The sequence below is a fragment of the Poecile atricapillus genome, chromosome 6 (assembly GCF_030490865.1).
Source record: "Poecile atricapillus isolate bPoeAtr1 chromosome 6, bPoeAtr1.hap1, whole genome shotgun sequence".
Classification (NCBI taxonomy): Eukaryota; Metazoa; Chordata; class Aves; order Passeriformes; family Paridae; genus Poecile; species Poecile atricapillus.
In genome coordinates, this window is record NC_081254.1 from 19,620,753 (window position 1) to 19,642,537 (window position 21,785).

The 21,785-nt window shown below is 42.0% G+C and overlaps 1 protein-coding gene across 2 annotated transcripts in view; it reads left to right on the top strand.

The window, feature by feature from the left end:
• The first annotated feature begins 959 nt into the window (after positions 1 to 959).
• Positions 960 to 21,785, top strand: part of SEC31B (SEC31 homolog B, COPII coat complex component) — a 34,932-nt gene continuing 14,106 nt past the window's right edge. The window contains exons 1-16 of one of the 2 annotated variants that reach the window (XM_058841035.1): positions 960 to 1,043; positions 5,361 to 5,449; positions 7,445 to 7,568; positions 8,376 to 8,571; positions 9,328 to 9,423; positions 10,505 to 10,645; positions 11,143 to 11,285; positions 11,522 to 11,621; positions 13,475 to 13,636; positions 15,488 to 15,640; positions 16,339 to 16,569; positions 17,981 to 18,055; positions 18,623 to 18,703; positions 19,633 to 19,741; positions 20,123 to 20,301; positions 20,921 to 21,047. In XM_058841035.1, coding sequence (XP_058697018.1) covers positions 5,371 to 5,449; positions 7,445 to 7,568; positions 8,376 to 8,571; positions 9,328 to 9,423; positions 10,505 to 10,645; positions 11,143 to 11,285; positions 11,522 to 11,621; positions 13,475 to 13,636; positions 15,488 to 15,640; positions 16,339 to 16,569; positions 17,981 to 18,055; positions 18,623 to 18,703; positions 19,633 to 19,741; positions 20,123 to 20,301; positions 20,921 to 21,047 — 1,996 coding nt within the window. In that variant the 5' untranslated portion in view covers positions 960 to 1,043; positions 5,361 to 5,370. Of the gene's footprint in view, positions 1,044 to 5,360; positions 5,450 to 7,444; positions 7,569 to 8,375; positions 8,572 to 9,327; positions 9,424 to 10,504; positions 10,646 to 11,142; positions 11,286 to 11,521; positions 11,622 to 13,474; positions 13,637 to 15,487; positions 15,641 to 16,338; positions 16,570 to 17,980; positions 18,056 to 18,622; positions 18,704 to 19,632; positions 19,742 to 20,122; positions 20,302 to 20,920; positions 21,048 to 21,785 lie in introns of those variants that run through there. The other variant, XM_058841034.1, reaches the window with a different exon arrangement.

The window sequence follows — 21,785 nt, forward strand, 5'->3', positions numbered from 1 at the left end:
GTTTTTGTGTGGGGGTTTCTATAAGGATATATGTTAAAGGGAATTATGGGATTGAATTCTAGGACATAGTTTTATTTACACCTAAATATTTGTAACTCCTTTACAAGTGCTGAACAATCAACATTCCTCATAGCTTTTGTAAGCTGTCACCTTCACATTACAGAAATGCTTGCTTTTAAATGATAGTCAGTGATGTTTTATCCTAGAGGGGTTTTTAAGTGGTTTTTTTTTAAACTTAAAACTGAATTCTGTTTTTCAGGGCAAAACACTTCTTAGGGATACTTGAGTTGAGAATTACCATTCCACAGCACTTACATGAGAGCACTGTATAAGAGTCTTCAAGTAAAATGAAGGTGATGAGAGCAGTAAGAGGAAGCCTGCCTTGGTGTGTGATATAGTGCAGTACTTGCACTGGGGCAGGGCTGGGCCCATCCAGCTCATTGTGCAGCGTTCCAGTGCTGTTTGCTGCTGCCCGGCACTGGGACTTCCAATCCCAGTTTGTTCTAAACAGTAGCTTAATTACGGTTTTTGTCATGGGCGTGGTATAACGGGTTGGCTCAGAAATCCTAAAAAATGGGGTTTGTAACATAGGCAAGTTTTTCTTAAAGGAGGAGAGATGTTAGGGAAGAAGGCCTCGGTCCTTCTGCATATTTTTTTTCCTGGCAATTAAATTACTTTTAGAAAAATACATTCCTTTCCCTTCTGCACGCCCTCAGGATGCATTACATTTGTAGCTAAGGTGGAGTTCTGAGGGGGATCATGGCAGGCGCAGCAAAGCCCGGCTCCAGCAGTGGTGTCCTGGGCGTCCGGCGTGAGCCATCCTGGAGCGGCGGTCGGAGCCGATTCAGGTGTCTGACAGCGGCTGAAGCGGCTCGGGAGCGCCGGGCCCAGCAGCGGCCCGGGCCGGGCGGAGCGGGGCCGGGTTCCGGGGCGGGCCCCGCGCAGGCGCGGCGGGCGGGGCGGGGCGGGCGGCGCTCTGGGCTCCCCGCGGCCACCGTCGGAGCTGCGGGAGCGAGCGGCGCGGGAGGCACGGCAGCCAGCCGGTAAGGGCCGCCCGCTCCCCGACCCGGCCCGGGCCCGCCCCGCGCCCCTCGGACACCGAGCTGGTCCAGGGGCCCGGGGCTGGTCCTGCCGCGCCCCTGTCCCCCCAGCCTAGGGCTGCTGTGCTGCCCTGCCCGTCTCGCTGTCGAGACTCCGCTCCCAGGTCCCGTGGTCCCGTCCTTGCCCCGGGAGCCTTGCCTCCCCTCTCCCGTCTCTCCTCCGCCGGCCGGCCGGCGGCGGGCGGGGAGAGGCCGGCGGATCTCAGCTGTGTGACCTGGGCCGCGGAGAGGCCTCTGGCGTAGCCCAGAGCCTGTGTCTGTCACCCGGTGTCCGGGGTCAATGCTTTCCTCCTGGACCCTTGCTCTTTTTCACCATCCCACGGGCTAATTCTGTTGTACAGACAAGCACACTTGAAGACGTGTGTGCACTGCCGTCTGAGCAGCGCTGTGCAACGAGCTGAAACTGCGCAGAACACAAGAAGTTTCTTTATATACCACTGGAGCTGTCGTGGAGGAATGTGCTGAGCCCTGCCCCGCAACAACCCCACCTTGCACACACCAGTGATTAGCTGAGATTAGCTGAGTGTCTCTCTGCCTTCTGTAATCGGGGTTTATAATAAGCACTTACGAGAACAGCCTGGCTATGGGGTGTTGGGGAGTTGCGGAAGGAGGGTGTCAGAACAGTGCAAATGGCAGGGGCTGTACAGAGATTTTAAATCAATGCTGGGATGTGGAACCTGTAGGGACAGTTTGTATCTTAACCATTGTGTCATAGCTGGGGGATGTTTTTCAGGTCTTAGGCTGTCTGCTTGTCACTCGGATGACCTTGGACAAATCTTTTTTGTTCTGCCCAAGTTTCACTTTTAGCTAAGTGTGGGGATGTCAGCCTATCAGGTCTTCTGTGTGCACTGCTGAAAGTCCAGTATCAGCAGGAACTGTTCAGCAAGGAATGGTTGGGTGTCCAGTGGCAGGAGAACTAGGAAAGTCAGTGGGAGGGGATTTCTGGTTGACAGTGTTTGGGTGGTGCAAGAGAGAGAAGGCCTCAGTAGAGTGCTATCAGGGATAATTATTATGACAGCTTTGAGGGTAAATTAGCTCATACAGCAACCATGGTCTTACTATAATGTACTATAATGCCATATGGATTTCAGGATAGCAGAGGTGAGGAATTTTTGCCTCTGACAGCATTGTTTGCATGGTCTAATATAATTTGGGAATTTTCACTGTTTAGCTACATGCTCTCCATTTCCCAGTGGTGGAGTGTGCTCTGACCTGTCAGGTTTTGCTTTGCAGGCATTGTTACCCTTTAAGGTCTGTGCAGGAAGCCATGTCTAGGGAAAGTTGTGGGGAATTGTTGCTTCTGTCCACTCCATTTGGGGCTGAGATTCATTAATATATTAGATCTGTAATTGGATGGATGTCTGTAGAAGAAGAGTGAGGAATTGTTGTGATTAATTGATTAGAAGTCCTGAGAAAAGCATGAGCTTTCTTGGAAGTCTTAGCTGCTATTTTGAGAGATGACAGCAGGTGGCAACCTCTCCTTAAAAATTCTATTATGAAAGAGTTCAATATTTGCAGATTTTTCTCAGGCAGTCAGAAGAGTTTGCTAAAGAAGGGCTTTTTTCCTTCTTTAAGTATTATGGGTTCTCTCTTGGATACAGATATGCACAGTGTATAGAAGGGTCACTTCTCTAAAAGTAAGACTCAAATCAGGCTTCTTTTTTTTCCCCTTTCAAACTCAGAGCTCACTGACTTGAGGAGGAGGTGCTGCTGTGTTTGCAGATCCTGAGCTGCAGTGGAGCTGAACTGCTCGGACATTCTTAAGAGATAGTGTGATACTGTGATCTTTTAGCTTCTTATGCATCCTCTGTGGGCCTTCTCAAATCTTGGAACCACTGCTGGTTTACCTTTAGGGCCAAGGACACAGTGAACCTGTTCAATACCTATGATCCAGCACTTCTGCAGTTGTTCTGTTGACATTGAGCCACTCTAAATGGAGTGTTGTTTGCTTTCCTCTATTTGGGTGGGTTACCATGACCAAGACACTTTACCTTCACATTCTGTCCTGACTTAAGTTTGTGAAAAGAGAACAGTAATGATGCAGTAATTGACTTTCTTATGTAAAACATTCTATTGACCAGAAAAGCCAAACAATTGATCGATACTGTTCCGCACAATTTTTGCGACTTATCTTTATTTGCACATTAAATGCAAATTATTTCAGCACAGAGGTAAGGAGGGGGAACTTGTACCATTTACCCTTATAAGTTTGTGATAGTTGCATTCTTCAGTGATTCCTTACCAATTAATTTCCTGTAGGGAAGAGGTCTGTTGGCCATTGTCTATTAATGTTCACAGGGAAGCTGCCCTCTCAAAAGCCAAGAAGCAGTGAGGCCTGAGTGTACAGCCAGCTCCTTCACCTGATAGATTGTAACTGGAGCAGGAAGAGGCAAGGAAGGGATTTGTAAGGAGCATTCCAGCTGTCCTGCCTCCACACAGTGGTGGAGTCAGCTAGAGCCTTGTGCAGTAGACTGTTGCTAGAAGATTCACCTAACTTCTGGTGATGAAGGGAGAAGACAGGGTTTCTGCAGTAGTCTGGGAGGCATGAGTAGGTGCTGGAACATCTTGAGAGACACACCACAGAGAGAGTGTGGGGGACATCTAATTAATACCCCACCAAGTGTGTACTGGAAGATTGGAAAGTAAGCTTTAGAGATTTGTTATGGTAATGAGGAGATGACCTTTCCACCTCTATTCGTAGGGGGCATGAAGAAATAGTTGCACTTTTTTGAATTGTACAAGAGTTCTGTTCAGATTCTGTTGGGTCTTAAGTAAGTTGGAATAAGCTTAATGCGAGAATAGCAGTTGGCAGTTTGATCTGTGGGTGATACTGCTGCAGGCTAATGCTAAAAAGCATTAAATAGATTCTAGTCAATCAGCATATCCTAACAGTGCATGGGGGAGAGAGAGAGAGAGAGAGAGAGAGAGAGGATGTCCTTAACTTCTGACTCGTGAAGCAGAAGAAACCCTAAAAAAAGGTGTAGAATTATTAGCTGGGAGGTCCAAGTCAAAGAAGTAATGCTAACCAAACTTTCCCCTTGTGTAGACTCAGGAGGCTACAGTTTCTTATAAGCCCTGCATCTGAACAGAGGGCCATGTGATGCATGGCTGTGGTTTACACCAGCAGTGTCAAGTAACCAGGAGAGGTTAATCTGACAAGATGCAGAGGGTTTTGCTATGCTGCCTGCTGACAGTTTTACTTTATTCAGCATGATATCATCTGAGGTTACAGTTCTGTTTAGCTAGAGTTAAAAGGTTGCAGTGCAGCCAAGCTCGAAAAGTTTAGGCACTGCTCATGAGAGTGACCCCACTAGCCTGTGAATGTCCACACACTATTTACAATGCTTAGAAGGCCTGTTTGTGGTCAGGAATGGAGTGCTGGGTACTTTCTCCATAGTAAGAATGGAATCCTACTTAGAACAATAATTATTTGTATTGTATTCAGTTTTCTTTATATTCAGTTTTGGGGCCTCCCAGCTGCCTGCTCTTGATGTTTGATTTTCAATTAACCTGCTACATTGTTGCCTAAGTAATCTGTCACTGGAGACATGGGGAAATTTTGTTCCCATTTTACAGGTGTCACTCCATCCATCCTGAGTAAACAAAAGGAGTTGCTGTCAGTGCTGAGATTGAAACCCAGTAGTTACTTGTGGATTACTTCTTCTCACCTTGTACCATTTGCTGGCTCAAAAAAAAAGTCAAATTATTTTTTTTCCCTTTCACTTTTCAGAGGAGCAAGAACAAAGTACATTAACTGAATTGGCACACGATAGCATTGCACTTTGTTTTCTGTTGCCACGTCACTTTTCTGCTTGGAATTTAGCCTGCCCTGAGATTGCTTCTGCTCTCTTTTTGCTTGTGTATATACTGACATTAGCTTGTTTGGAGAAAGCAGCTAGTGCTAGATCAAAATACATTTGTTTAAATTAATTTCTGCAGCTGATTTAAACCAGCCTGCAGTGAAAACAAGTGTGATTCTTTAGATCCCCTTCTTTTTTCTGAAACTCTCCTGTAAGTGGGACATATGAAAAAGAGAGCTATATTTGTAAGAAAATCTTGGGTCAGACAGTGGGATGGGGGGGTGGTTAATGAATTCTTAAATATCCTGATTCATTCCAGTAATACTGTATTCACTGCCTTAGGAAATAGCAATTAACTTCACTCTTTTGAGAGCAGTGTGTTCTCATCATGTTTCTGATATAAATATTTTCACATCAACTGTATCTTTCTGTTCTAAATGCTGTGTGAAATTTCTTTCAGAGTCCAGAAAATGAAGCTAAAAGAAATTGAGCGAACAGCTGTGCAGGCATGGAGTCCGGCAACCACCCACCCTATTTACCTAGCATCAGGTGAAGTTCTTCACAATTTGTTAATGTAAGAGTATGAATCACAGAAAAAAAATATATAGAGTTGTATGGGTTTTAGATTTCAATAATTTCCACCTTGATGGTCTCTGGAAAACTTAGAAGCAATATACCAGAAACATTACAGCTTTTATGTTTTCTTTTAAGTAACTGGTAGAGAATTACTTCTGTGCCCAACTTTGACATTTTAAATGTGAGTGATTTTTCAAAGGTTGAATGCACAATTTTTTGATTTTTAATTAAGACTGTATAGACTCCAACACTGCTTGCTATTCTGCATTACACACTTCCTGTGCCTATGGGGGAAAAAAGTTAATTCAAGTTATATTCATTTAAGGTCACTTGTACTTGTCTGTCTTCAGTCATAATCATGTAGTTTGACAATCAAATACTATAAACCTCTTCTCCCTAAACTTGCATGTTTTGTTTAACAAAACAGTTAGTACAGTTCAGTACTTTTGCAAAACCTTAAATTTTATTTTGTTAATGTTATTAATTAATCACTATTCTTATAATAATTTTATTTCTTGAGGCAGGAAGTGAGCCTGTTCACTGAGTTGGCAGCAAGTTTGTCTGTGTGGAGCTGGCAGCTCTGGTGGTTTTGTTGGGCTTGCAGGGTAAGGCTTTGGTAGCTGGGGTAGCTTCTGTAAGAAGCTGCTAAAAGCTCCCACTGTGTCTGTTGGAGCCAGTGCCAGCCGGCTTCCAGATGGACCCACCACTGGCCAAGGCTGAGCCCAGCAGCGTGGGAGCACCTCTGGGATAACATAGTTAATAAGAGAGAGAAAAAATGCTCTGTGTAACTGAAGCACAAGAGAGGAGTGAGAATATGTGAGAGAAACAGTGCTGCAGTCACCAAGGTCCATGCAGAAAGATGGGCTGGAGGTGCTTCAGGTGCCAGAGCAGAGATTCCCCTGCAGCCCTGGTGAAGACCTTAGCAAGGCAGGCTGTCACCCCCACAGCCCATGGAGGTCCGTGGTAGAACAGATACCCAGCTACAATCCACTGTGCTGGATCAGGTGGATGCCAGAGGATGCTGTGGCCCTGTGGAAAGCCCATGCTGGAGCAAGCTCTTGGTAGGGCCTGTGGCCCCATGGAAAGAGGAGCCCATGCTGGAACAGGTTTGCTGGCAGGACTTGTGACCCTAAGGGGGACTGATTTGGAGCAATCTGTTCTGAAAGACCACCCCACAGAGGGGATCCACACTGGATCAGTTTGTGAAGAGCTGCAGCCTCTGGGAAGGATTTGCATTGGGGAAGTTTGCAGAGGACAAGGCCAGAGTTTTGGCTGAACCAAAGGTCTTGGCTTCAGTTTGCTGTGTAGTTTCATAATTTGTGCTGCTTTTTAATAGTCCTTTGGGCACTTTCCTTGCTGTAAGCATCCCTGTGGTAACTGGGTGACAGTTTTCCTGGCAGTGTCCCACTAGGCAATGTTAAATCAACTTGCAGCTTTTATTCCATAAGAATAAGGAGAAAGAAGGAAGCTACTAATTTGTGACTGTTATCTGTCTGTGGGTTGTTGAGGAAGGTTTAGTTGGTTACAGTTGAAGAACTTATGCTGTGGAGTAAGTCTGCAGGGTCTGATTAAGACATGTCATGATTGAGAAACAGTATACATAAGTACTTGGTATCATAATTGTATCTGGCTTTCATTATGTCAGTGCATTTGTAATTTAGAGAAGAACTTAATGTCAAAAACCATAGTTGTTTGGAGGAGAGTGCATGAGTTGCATCTATCCCGAGAAAGAAAGTTACCTGTATAACAGTAACCTTGGTGACCAGAATTTCCTGAAGAACTTTTAATTTCTTTCAAAGTCTTTCTCATAATTGTTGATTTCTTTTTCTGAGGCATTCAGACATGTCCTCTTTTGAACAACACCAAGGTCATGTTGACTATGAAGAATAGGTTTTCAGTGCCTTACTCTTTTGTATCTTGTGCTTTTGATAAAAATGCCCACTTGTGTTACCTTTGTACTTCTGTTAGGAACATCTGCCCAACAACTGGATGCATCCTTCAGTACAAATGCCACCTTGGAAATATTTGAAGTTGACTTCAGGGATCCCTCCCTGGACATGAAGCAGAAAGGAACACTTCCTGCCTCAAACAGGTACTAGAGGCTCATACTGATGTATCAATCAATGAAACTGAAAAGGGTTTTCTGGTGCAAGAAAGGAGAGGAGGAGATAATGTTTACAGCATATAAAGCGATCTTTTGAATCAATTAACCTCTCTTCAAAAATATTTGCAGAACATTTTTGTTGATACAGATCATATTGGGAATTAAAGTAGAGCAGTTGTACTACTAGCGAAATCTGAAATTACTTGTATGGTAGTCAATCAGTAGAGACATTATGTATAATGTGAATTTTCTGGGGCTAACAATTTGCACTCAAGAGACTAGAGAGAGTGAGTGAAACTTACTTTCCAGCTTTTTAAAACAAGATGATTTCTTAGGCTCGTCAGTGTGGGTGACATCTGCACCCAGTGTAAAACACAGCTGTGTTTCTAACTAGCAGACTTTAAAGGGAGTAAACATATTTTTCAGATAACTGCTCTGGAAATGAAGGCAGATAGATCTCTTAACTAATTTTCGATAAAGTGTAGGCTAGAGGATTTCACCCACCAAATCCCATCTGACTTTCTAAACCCATCTGAGGTTTGTTTTAAACAAACAACAATAGAGACAAGCTCTTCCTTTTCAAGTTCCCTTGAAAAGTCACTGGAAGGAAGCTTATTTCTTTTTTTGCATGCAAGAGCCACAGTCCTCTTAAAAGAAAGATGATTGTTTAAAGTGCAGACTGATGGATATGTTTAATAGGTTGAAACATGGATGTGAGTTTTCATAATGAAGAGGGTGTCTTGATTTCCACCAAGCATCATGGCCTATGGCAGCTTTATTTCTTTCCTTTTTTAGGTTTCATAAGCTGATCTGGGGGAACTTTGGAAATGGGTCTGCAGAGTCCTCCGGAGTGATCATTGGTGGAGGGGATAACGGAGTCCTGACAATGTACAGTGTGCACCAGATCTTGACTTCAAAGGGTGACCCTGTCATTGGGCAGACAGAGAAGCATTCAGGTCCTGTTCGAGCCCTTGACTTCAACCCTTTTCAGGTGTGTAACATTAAGATACCAAAGGAAAATTAACCTCCATGTTAGAAAATACGTTATTTTGTGTATAGAGTTATAAAGTGAAAGGACAAATTTCAACTAAAGAGGCACAATAGTTGTGACACAAGGCTGGTTTGAGACTCATATTTGGTTTCTGTTCACAGTTTTGCCACTGAATTCCCCTGTGACATTGTTCAAATCACTTAAATCTCTATATAAACATGTCTTGTAATATTGCTACATGTCAAACCATTGTTCTTTTGAGATCAGAACTTCTGTTTTTTTCATTTGTTCAGTAATTTAGTGAAACTCTGATCACAGTTGAAAGGACTGCAACATAAATGAGGAGTGAACGTGGTTCTTGTGGTAGCACAAAGGCACATGGAAAATTGTCTGCAGTTGGTTGTGAGAAACTTGCATCTTCTCAGAAGAAATTCCTTGTTGCCAGGATGCAGGGCAAAGGCTCAGCTGGCCAGAGATGGTGGCTTCCAGGCCTGTGGCAAAATCTCATCATGATTAACAGCAGCCACCTGCACAAAACAGACGAATTTTAAATGTGTCTGTACTATGCCACAGTGGACAGCATGGAGGCCAGAGATGTGCTTGGTTTATAATCCAGTCAGTATCTTTATGCATGCTAGTGGCTGTGAAATACAGCTTCCATCTCACTTTGGAAGATTTTGGGGTTTTTGCTTCCATTTATTTTTAAGAAATCTGTGAGCAGGAATCCCAGCTGAGCTTTTCCTTTTTTTTCTACAGAGTAATCTCTTGGCTTCTGGAGCCAATGATTCTGAAATTTTCATCTGGGACTTGAATAATTTTAGTGTACCTATGACTCCGGGGACTAAATCACAGGTAAACGAGTTTTCCTCTGGGCAATACTCCTGCAGTTTTGTATCTCAGTAGGCAAGACAAAAAGATGTGTGTGGAGACATCCTAGCCTAGTCAGTCCATGAAAGGGGAATGATTTTGAAGTCTGTCAGAAGAGAGATGAATCAGAAGAGACTGATTGGTTTCATCCTTGGGGGTGGAGGAAGTGTTGTAAAGGGAGGGGAGGTAGACTGGCAAGCTCTGGAAGGATGCACTTTGCATGGATGGGTAAGCTCTTTGTGGATTTGAATCAAGTAACTGACCAGTTTATCTTGTGATCCAGCTGGGGCATGTGTGATGGATTAAGAAGGTTTATTGGACCTTCTCTGAGGAATGAATTTATTTCAGGCTTCAGCTGAGGCTTTTCATATCTCATGAAAGTCATATCCCTAGCAGAGCCAGTGAGCCATTAAATGCATCTTGGCTATTGCTCCCAGATAATGTTTCCTGAGTTTGAAGGGGAAGAAGTTTCTGATCTTCTGATCCTTATTATATTATTCAGGGCAATCAACTCCTGAGAGTAGAAAAATCATAGTAAACTTCAGTAAAAGCAGGCCAGGTTTTCCATCCAGTAAGTCTCCTGTTTGTTTCCTTGCCTATCTCCTGCATTGTAGTAGATACAATAACAGCAATTAGCCATGAGTACTTCATTGCTTTCCATCTCACTGCACTCCTGAAATGTTGCACAAGGTCATCTTTCCATTTAAGTTCATCTGAGAAGTTGGGGTAGCAACATATATGTGTGCTCAGCTGCAGTTCTCTCTGGAGTGATTTATGACACATTTGGCCAATGCAGAATCCAGTACCTACTCCTCAAATTCAAAGGTACTTTTCAGGTGACATTCCCCCCATAGAATTTTACTGTTCACTGTACTCTGAGTAAGGACTTCCCCTAGTCTTTCTGGTTAGTGCTGCTGGTATTTCCAATTAGCTGATCAGCAATGGAAGAGAGGAACCTATTTATCATCAAATCCCTAATCCCTCAGTTAAACTATTGACAGACTCCCATGATTGGTGTTCCCTCAGCTTGGGAATAATGGATGTGTGGCCTTTCCTGTTTTGGCAGCCTCATGAAGACATCAGTGTGGTGTCCTGGAATAGGCAGGTACAACATATCCTGTCCTCTGCTCACCCCAGCGGCAAGGCTGTGGTTTGGGACCTCAGGAAGAATGAGCCCATCATCAAAGTCAGTGACCACAGCAACAGAGTGAGTAGAGAAAAGGCTGTGTTTCTAACTAGCTTACAGCATGCCACATGTGACTACAAAGCAGTGGCACAGACTCTTGAGACAAGTGCTTTTATTCTAGAAGCTGTTGGAACTAGTTCTCTTGGAGATGTAGCATCAAAGCACCTCTTCTTATTCTTCCCTGAATTAAATGGGAAAACAAGACCCCTTCCTGTTCTTAAAATTCATGCCCTCTTGCATTCAGTTTCTGTGCTCAGAACTCATTTATGAGAAGCCTCCCAGCTTTCTTCTGAGGTCGACTTTGGATTTTGATCTCTGTATGGTTAGTGGGTTTTTTTGGTTTTTTTTGCTGTGAAGAGAATGTAGAAATACTTGCTGCCTGAAGCAAGACATTACTAGACTTCTTTTATGTGAAGCATTCTAGGTGAGTTCAGTACAGAATGACATGGCTTTGGCCCATTTGTGCTGTTGCCAGCTTGCTTGGCTGAATTTTCAGCCTGTGCTATTTTTGTCCCTAGATGCATTGCTCAGGAATGGCCTGGCATCCAGAAGTTGCAACCCAGCTAGTCCTTTCCTCTGAGGATGATCGTTTGCCAGTGATCCAAATATGGGACTTACGCTTTGCTACCTCTCCTCTTAGCCAGCTGGAAGGACACACGAGGTGAGGACTTGCATGTTGTGTTGTATCTTTTCAAGGCAGACATCTGGGAGAGTGGATTTTGGGGAATTACAATTTTCTCCTGGGCCTGCTTTCTTTCCCAGATGAATCTGATGGAAGGTAGAGATGAGAACTAGCATTTCTGAGCCAAGGTGCTGGTGCATGGTGCTTTCTTAGTGACTGGGTGGCAGAACAGACTGTACAGGAAATACAATTGCTTTCTTTCTGATCTATTTTAGGGGAGTTCTCTCTGTTTCTTGGTGCCAGGCTGACCCTGATCTGCTGTTAAGTAGTGCCAAAGACAACCGTATCTTGTGCTGGAACCCAAGTGTGGGGGAGGTACGTAACCACAGCTATCAGAACACATGGTCTGCTTTATTTTGTGTGCTTTGCTGTGTGTGTGTCCTTCCCTGTATCCTTGTGGAGTGCCAATTTGACTCCCTCAAATGTGTCTTATGCACTCTTTCTGTCCAAAGTGAATGAGTGTGGTCCATGTCCAGATGAAATAGGTTTTTGCTGATACATCTTTGTCCAGAGATCAGAGAGGGAAGAATAATTAAAATTTAGTTTTAACTATTTATGATTATTACTCTTGCTATGCTCACACTTTAGTATTTTCTTTTCCATGTATTTCTTCTTTTTCCTTCTCCTAGAGTAGTAAGTTCTTTCAAGAGGAAATTTGAAGGAGACCAAGGAGCATTTGTTAGAGAGGGTCACTGAGAAGGGAACAAACTTAAACAATGTGTATGAACTTTATTTATACTAAAATGCTTTCACATGTATGTGCTTATCTAGTCATGTATCTCAGAATTACCATACTTTGGTATATTTAGGTATCACCTGAATTAAAGTGAGGCTGTTTAAATTTTTTTTATGCACACCCATTCATTCAGTGCTGAGTTCCTGGATAAGACTGAACTTTGGACAATGCAGTTGATCTTGATGATAGCATGGGGCAAGTGTTCTAACAATACTGAACAAAGTCCAGATGGGAGCCCCAGGCTAGATTAATTTCATGGGACAATATTACTCAGCTGCCCACTTTTGCCTGGAGGCAAGGAAAAAAATGAATCCATTTTCCTGAAATGCATGAAATGCTGCTTGTCTAATTTTAATTAAAATATTTTCACTGCCTTTTAGTGGAAAACTTAAAAAATTAGCATGGCTGACTTATCTTTGTGCATGCTGCTGTAGATTTGCAGAGTCCAAATTCAAATTAGATTTTCATGTATAAACTACTGTTAAGGGGCTCCTTTTGACTTGGTACCAATGCACAGCAAATTTTCAGGTGAAAAAGTTGTGAAGCTTTGCAGTATTAAGGATTAATACAGTTATACAGAATGGCTGATCTCGTAAGCTTGAGGGAATTATTGGTTTATTTGGGTTTGGGGGACGTTTGTTTTCTTGGGATTTGTTTGTTAGTTTTTCTATTTGGCAGTCTAGATTTTAATATAAGCAAATTATATTAATTTGCTTTTACCTGGAAGAGAAAACACAGATCACATTTCCACAGAAAATGAAGCTGTGATTGTCTATGCTTTGTTCCGTAAAGGAAATATATTCGTTTTACGAATGGGAGGTTTAAACTCAAGGCTGTGTTAGTGAGTTGCCCAACATCAGGGAGGAAGTCTGTGACTGGGCCATGAATTGAACTTTGGCTTTTTGACTGCTGAACCATTAACTTGTTGGCTGCAATGTCCTTCATAGTTCATGTGCAGCTATTACATTCCTCTCTTCTTGTTCTATATTTTTTCTTCAGGCTCTTTATTTTCCTTGTCACATTTGTTACTCCACACTATTCTTTCTGCTTATGTGTTCTTGCTCATGACACATTCTCACCTCTTGACTTATGGTTTTATTGTGTTGTTTTCTGGTGTCTCTCCCTTGGATAACAGCAAATGTGACAATGCTGTAGTACTCTGATACAGTAATATTTAGAAAGCAGAGCAAAAGTGACTTCTCACTTTTGGATTTAGTTCTACAGTCAGAATGCAGTTTAACATGAGCTTTCTGTGACTTTCAGCTGTTTGGACTCAAGGTGCTACAATTTGGTTGCAAATGTACCCTTCAAGAAGCAAAAATAAGAGATTTGTATGCAATGGTGACATGTAAATACTTGCTGTGGGCAAGTAATTTGGGGAAAGCAGGAGGCTATTTGTGTCGTGCTTCTGTTTTCTCTCTTTCTGTGATAGGTGGTGTATGAGTTGCCCATTCGGAGTCAGTGGTGCTTTGATGTCCAGTGGTGTCCTAGGAATCCTTCAGTCTTCTCTGCTGCCACTTTTGATGGGTGGATCAACATTTTTTCTGTTATGGGTGGGAACTTAGAAGCTCAGCAGAAGACACAGGCTGACAAGGTAAAGTCCTGTGACCATTTTAGACCTTGACAGACTGGCAGTTTCTCTCGTGTCTGCTCAGAGTGGTGGAAGCACATGTGTGTAACAGAGTCACTTTTAAGCTATGCAGCCTGTCCCATGCACCAAGACCCATGGCTGTATGGTGTGGGAACCAGAAGCTACTTGTGTGAAGGTTTAATAATCCCACCAGATCCCAAAGGGAAACCCCATTGCCTCTGACAAGGTGTGTATAGAGAACCAAGAGCAAGTGCAGTTGTGATGTTAAGATACATTTTATTGTTATTGCTATTAGACTAAAAATAAAGCAGCACACAAACTTTTCTTGTCATTAGGTTAACATAAAATACATTGATACTAATTAATAGGATATGTTATTCTTCATTAGTTTAGAAGGTAAGTTTATTAAGTGGCTTATAAATCACTATTAGCAATTTTCCTCAAGTCTTTTGACTACAACTTTGAGCTTGTTAATATTTTTGATACTGAAAACCGTTACGTAGCCAATGAATAGATGAGCAAACTCTGAACAGATTAAATGTCACTACTGTCTAAAATTTTAGTTTTAATCTGGTGTCTAGTCTTTTAATTCCCTCCCTCTGTCCCAGCCAACAAATGCTTTACAATACAGGTTTTAAGAGAATACATATGAGCTGGCTTAAGTGTTATTTATATAGTCATTTACAGCTGACTGAGTTCAGTTTCATAGGATTTGCAAGAGACAGAAAATACTTTATCAAGCAACAGCTGTGGGAGATTAAGGATTTATTTAACCCATGGAGAATTTTCTTTCTCTGCATTCTTCATGTGCATGCGCCACACTTCCACTGCTCAAAATTGGGGAGCAGTAGTATTGAATAATTATTGAATAAATTGAATAACAAGAACACAAGCAGAAGGAGGTAATGGCAGTTATGGTGACAGGGAGTTTGTGACCAAGAGGTCTCTCTCTTATGAATTCAGCAGTCTCAGGACAGAAACTCTGTTGCAGACCTGATTGTGTATATTTTTCTTTAAGGTTTAGGGCATTTGATCTGTTTGATAAAAGCTGTTCCTCAAGAAATATTCTTTCTTTGGAACTGGTTTCCTCTAAAGAAAGACAAAACATTGCCTGTGATTGTAAGATTTGGCAGCGTTAGCTTGATCAGCCTGATGTTGCTTCCTTTTGGGTATGCTGGGTAGCTGAATTTTAAAGCTATTCCCTATGGTCCAGTCAAACTTGAACAGGATTATCTTTAGAAAACAACAAATCTATGCAAACAATGTTAAAAATGAAAAGTGCTTTGTGAACAGCATTGTATGTATGTTCCCTGACTCCCTAAATGTCAGAAGTCTGGCTCAGGAGCCACTGACGCTCTCTTGTCTACACAAGAAAGCTTTATTTCATCAGTCTCATCTAAGCCAAAAAAACTTGAGACAGTCCTTGAAACTAACCCATTTGAAAGACAGCAACAGAGAGTCAGAAATCCTTTGTGAGAAAACCCAGAAATGAGTTGGACAACTTTTGACCATATGTTGTCGTTATCTTGCATAAAACAAGTAATTTTGCAACCCCTATGTCTGAGCTGGGTGCTAGGCCTAGCAGTGTCTTTTAGGAAATTTGCATCTTGCTAAGGAAAAATTACTTGAAAATCTCTTGGGGTAAAACTTTTCTTGAGAAATGATTGCTGGAACTATTTTGAAATGCCATTTCTCTTGCATGGGGGCTCAGTAGTATTCCAGAAAGAGGTGCTGTACTAGCCTCATTCTTCATTAGTGTGGAAAGTAACTATTTCCTAAACAATAGTTTTTTGTGCTTACTCCATACAGAGAGGAATTGAATTATATTTTCTTCCTATTTCCATCTGATTCTAGATCTCTTCCTCCTTCAACAACCTGGATCCCTTTGGCACAGGACAGAGCCTTCCTCCTCTGCAGGTGCCTGAGCAAGTAACTCAGACCACCTTGATTCCACCATTAAAAAAGCCACCCAAGTGGATTCGCAGACCTGTGGGGGTTTCATTTGCAGTAAGTGAATGGAGCATCCTTAGCTGAAAATGCAAGAGATGTGTTGTCTTGTGATACAATCCTTTTGTTTCACTGGAAAAACCTGTATCTTCCTGTTGCTAGTTGTTTTAATGGATTGTGGTGTCCCATGAAGTGAAGTTTACTCTCTACATTCCAGTATATTTCCAACAAGAAAGAGTCCTGTCGCAGAGAATGGGGGATTATAAGTAGGAGTTAAAGGAAATTTAAGAAAAATTCATAAAAGCTGGCCTTACATTCTCTCTCTGTCTCTTTCCTATCCAGGCATTTAATTTTCATCACATCTTTGCTCCTAAATTGGATGTCTGAATTGTTCTTTTAGCCTGTTGCTTGACTTGTTCTCTGTTTAGTGCCTGCTCTTTACCTCATAGTTTTTATCTCTGCAGTCTGCCTCTCCATGTAACAAAAGAACTAACAGTTCCAAATGGTACCTTTTCTTCTGTGCCTCTCTGGCACTTGCAGTTGGCTAGGCCTGATCGGATATGCACAAGTGTCAAGTTTATCAGTGTTCAGTTCAGCTTGAATGTGAACTCCCTCAATGTTGGTACCATCCATAAACTCTTGGGTTTCTTGTGATCACTGCTGGAGCTTGGGTCTGCCTTGCTAAATAAAGAACTAAGTGAGTAGCTTTTCCCTTTGTTTATAGGAATACTTACTGTGTTTCCCTCTGTCATTCACAGTTTGGAGGAAAACTGATTACCTTTGGTCTTACCAAAGCTCCTGGACAGCAAATGCAGCAGATTTACCCACATCAGGTATTCATCAGTCAAGTCACTACTGAAACTGAATTCCTACTCCGATCCAAAGAACTGCAGATGGCCTTGCAGTCAGGGAACCTCCTTGATTACTGCCAGGGGAAGATACAGACAGCCAAGTTGCCGTTTGAGGAGAACCTTTGGAACTTCTTGAAGGTAAGATGGCTGTGGTGAAATGCAGAGGTTGGTTCTTCTATGGTCCTGGGTTGGAATATGGTCCTCTCTAGCCCTTTATATTCCTGTTCTTTAAAATATAAAATGGACTTGAATTAATAAATTCATTACGTTCCTAAAGCAAGTTGAGGTCTTGGAGGCTGTCTCAGTTTTCATTAGGAATGATCTTTTCACTGGACTTGTTTGGGCTTCCTGAAACAGGAGTTTTTCATCTCAGCACACTGCCAAGCTATATCTGCCTGCTATGTGTGGAGCTGTACATTGTTATTTTTCAAAGTGAAGTCCAAATGGACAATGAGATACCCCAGAACAAGGGAGAGAGCTGTGGTGGCATGAGGACTGACAAACCTTCATGGACAATTTGGTAACATGAAAGTTTGTTAATAAGAAGTGGTCATCCTTCTGAAGAGGCAGGACTTAGTCTTGGCAGTGTTTTACAGACACTTGTAGCAGACTGTGTGGAGGGCAAAATATTTGGATCTTTGCCATAGTATTATATTTGCTTGGAGAATCTTGAATAGGATGGTCAGCTGTTAATCTGGGTGGTGACAATGATCTCCATTGCAAAAATGTCTTCAGTTAATTAAATGAGACACATCAAATTGTAATTTTTAGTCACTTTTTATAATCCATCTGGTCTGTTGTCCTGGGAGACCACTGCAGCACATAAAGGACCTATTACAATTGATTGTCTTAAACTGCAAACTAGGCTTCTGTACAAAAGTGTCCTGTAGCACCATTCCTGCTTCTGCAGGAGCAGTTTCTAAAATGGACTGTTTACAAGTATCTTACCCATGTACAGTTTAATCATTTGTGTAGAAGGAGCAGCATGGGACTTAACTGAGACAGACAGATTCTCCTTGTAGAATGTTAATCGTGCATTAAAGCATATAAATAGTGCCTATCAATTAGGCTGTGTGTGGCCTGTGGGAATTTTTGGGAGTGTCTGAAATCCTCATCCAAGGAGTTTCTGTAGCAGTTAACTAATTCTTGTGAAGCCAGCTAGCAATTCAGGCAACCACCTTGTCTCAGTTTCATCCAGACTCCAATCAATCAATTCTGTCTATGAAGAGATTAGCTTGGCAATTCCTAGACTATTCAGAGAATTAATTACTAAGTACACTAGGTATGTATACAGTTGTGGTCTTGATACACATTTGTACTTCAGTTGTAACTGTGGCAAAGTTGAGTTTTGCCATTTTATCATGATTATAACTTAAATTCCATACATCATTACACAACAGTTTATTAAGTGGACTTTTCATAGTTAAATTCTTTATCTATAAGCTGAGCTCTAAACTTTGCTGCTGCCAGAGGCAGCTAGCTATTGTCAGTGTGTAGATGTCTAGGATTTTACATATTTTTTGTCTTTTTAATATCCATTGGGACTCAGGTGAATTTGGAGCAGGAATCCAGGACTAAACTTCTCAAGTTGCTGGGCTACAGTAAAGAGGAGCTGCAAAGAAAGGTAAGGGGTATTTCCAATAGATAGAAACCTTTACAGGATTAAAGCTGCTGCAGGGGAGTTGTAGGTTCCTACTGGAACTGAGCAAGTGATCTCATAGCACACAAAAGACAAAACTGCAATTTCAGATGGGAGTCATGTGAAGTATACCTCACTAAGAAACAAATGCAAGCACTTGTAAGGGTGTAACTGTAGCTGTACTGAATCAAGCCAAAGGAGTCTTGAGCCCAATTATCTTACTTTCAGTTGTTGGTGCACTGGGAAGTGTTTAACAGCAGTGCAGTTGTGAGAACTTCTTTTAGCATTCAGCTGCATCTCAAGGGATTCTTCAGCTGGGAAGAAGGTGACAGGTGGAGACAGTCTGGCATAGCACTCATGGATAATGCTCTGAAAAGGATAAATAGCCACTGATAGGCAGCCAGCCATGAATAGGGTGAGGTGGAAGTTTTCAAACAAGTTAAAGAGTTGGGGGAATTGTGTCTGGGACTTGCCAGTCTCTTGGTAGTTTTGCTGTTCAGATGCTTACTTTGATAAGTAGAATCTGTGCTACTGTGTCTGTTACTTTTCTAGATTGCCTCATGTTTGAGTAATGGTATCCCAGATAAACAGCCCCTTTCTGAGGCAGGTGATACAAATGCTGCATCAGATCAGGTATGTCCTGTACATCTTACCAGCTTGGGAGAGCAGAGGGCAGAATGAACTGGAAGGTCTAATTCCAACCACAACTTGTTGGGCTCAATGCCAGCATTGCAGAGGGCAGTTCACAGGCCTGTCAGACCCTCACAGGGTCAGACTAAATGATAATAAGTTTCCCTTCTGTCTTTAAAACAATGTGAACATTTCATTTGAACAATGAAGGACTCCTGGCTGTTATTCCTGCAAGAAGTCTTGCTTTATCTGTGTTGATTTCTTCAGTGGTAGAATTAGCCTCACTCCAACTTAATATGATGCTACTGTTCTGGATTTCTTCTGTGAAGCTTCTGCTGTGGTGTTTCTTTCTTTTTCATCTCTATCCTCTGAAATGTATTTTCACATAATTTTGGGATGTCCATCTTCAGATGCCTTCCAAGGCCTGGTTCACTGTAAATTTTTCTCCTCTGAGGTATCTAAAACTTATGTCCTCTGATTAGTAACCATCTTCACAAGCCTCAAACACTGGCTGAGATATTCTAGGAGTAGCAATTGTGTCTGCATTTCAATAAAGCACCACGCATGGCTGTAATCCAAGCTGTTGTTTACAGATTTTACTTGTTGGTCTTGTCTCTGTTCCATCCAAAACAGTTCAGCTTGCTCAAGGGCTGACAGTTGAGTTGATGAATGCTGCCCAGCAGTGCTGTTGGCATTGCATGTCTTGCACCATCAATCTCTAAGCTTTGTCAATTGCAGCACTGCTTTTGTTGCTTCCCTCATGAAACTGTGCAGATTGATTGCACAGTGACAGGAGTTTCCAGATTGAAATTAGATTTATATGAGCATGCACAACCAAATGGAGAGAAATACCATCCCACCCTGTAATCTACTAAATTGTTTTGGGTATGTGTATACAGTGAATTAAATAAGCTCTTGCACTTTTTGCACAGCTTTTGATGAATTCCAGCGATGATGTAGCTGCTGTTTCTTCCTCTTCAGCCTTTTTTGATAACCTCATCCCACAGAATATGAGCACTTTGGAGATTCCTGTTACAGAAGGTATGTTATATAGAGTGTTTCTGTCCTCTTAGAAAAAGGGGAGAGGAGGGAAAAACAGAAAATTAAGAGAGACCCGGAGGAATCTAGTTCACTCTAGCAGATGGATTCTTTTAAAACATATGACCCCTTCAAGTGTCATGCAGCATGTCTCACTGAGCATAGAAATACTTTCCCGAATAAGAGACCCATTAAAAATATAGAAGAATCTTCTAGATGATGCAAGACTTAGAGTCAAGTCTGTGGGGATTTTTCAGTTTCCAAATTTTCTTTTAGCTTGGCTTTGAGCTGTTACTGCTTTTTACTACCTGCTCTTTAAAATAAGCATGATCAATGAATCTGAGTGATGACTCTTTGGTTTGACTCTGCTTCTCACCTCTGTAGATACAGATGGACTCATCAGCCAAGCCCTTTTGTTGGGGAATTTTGAGGGTGCAGTGGAGCTGTGCATGCGAGCAGAGCGCTTTGCTGATGCCATCATCTTAGCTATAGCTGGTGGGGATAACCTCCTAAAGAAAACCCAGAAGCGCTACTTTGCCAAGCAGAAAACAAATCTCTCCGTGGTAAGTGATGGTTTTGTGTACAAACTGAGCAGGGGAAGGTGTGCACTGTCTTGCCAAATGTTTCTCTGAATATATGTGGAAATGCTTTTTCTTCAATGAAGGAAGTAGAATGTCAGCATCTACTCTAATACCTTGGTAGTTTTATGACAATTTTTTGTTGTCTACATAGTATGTCTGTATTCTCTATTTTTTTTTAATGGTTTCATGAGTCTTGGCCTCTCATGCTTGTGACCTGTGGTGCATACTACCCCTTTACAGCTCAACTCAGAAGTTCCTAGCTTATTAATTTCCAGTGGGGAAGTATCATGGAGGTTGGGATATCCTAACACTGTGTTCTCAGTCATTGATCACAGCTGCTCTGAAACAAGATACATAGATCTTTAGTCTTGTCTAGTGTGGCTTTCCAAATTCTTTTAAGTGCTTTGTTGAGCCTTTTTACTTTCCTTAGAGGCATCAGGTTCCAATTACTGTTAACATAGGGATGCTGAGCTTTTTGGACCTTAATGTACAGTGAGGTAGCCACTGCATGGTGGAAAGCATGTTTGAAAGTGAGCTGTTGCTTAGACTGTCAGCTTATCTTTGTCTTCAGTAACTGACAGGCCTTCTGCTTCCCTTACAGCTGCTTTCCTCCATTGTGCAGCAGAACTGGCAAGATATTGTTTGCACATGTGATCTACAGAGCTGGAAGGAGGCACTGGCCATCTTGTTAACATACTCAAAGCATGAAGACTACACTCAGCTCTGTGGTATGCAGTGCACTATGCTTTGAAACAATTTCCCTTGCACAGGTTACCTCTGGACTGCTTACAGAAAGAAGTGGATAGAGTTAATAAAGCACTTCTTACTCATTACAGCTACCTGGAACTTAAGTGTGGACTGTTGAGTTAGGAGAATGATAGGTGCACACTGTAGCTGAGAATCATGGTGTAAAGTTGTAAATGTGGATATTTCCTGTGACCTCTAAAAGTAGCATGGAAAAAAAAGCCAGGATAGATGCTATATAGGCTGAGACATGAAGGGGATGATTTTTATTCCATAGAGAAAGGTATTTCATTTACAGTAAAAGGTCCAGTGGGCTTCATTCCATCTTAAACAGGTTTCAGCACTCTACTATTGCCTGGAGATTCCCACACCTCTTTTGGAAATTAAAAAAAAAGTGTTGGATTTTTTTCACTGAATTCATCTGTCATTTCTTTCTTTTATCTGTTTGGGCAGACATATAAAAATTGGCAGATGTAGAAAAAGGTTGTTTTTTTTTTCAAGCAGGTTGGCTTTGGGTTTCCTTCCCATTTCCCTGTTATCCAACGTGCAATGGAGCTGGGGAAGGGTCTAGATCCCAAGTCTTATGAGGAGCAGCTGAGGGAGCTGGAGTTGTTTAGCGTGGAGAAAAGGAGGTTTGGAGTGAACTTACTTCTCTCTACAACTACCCAAAAGGGAGGTTGTACTTCTCCAAAATAGCAAGTGATAGGAGAAGAAGAAACAGC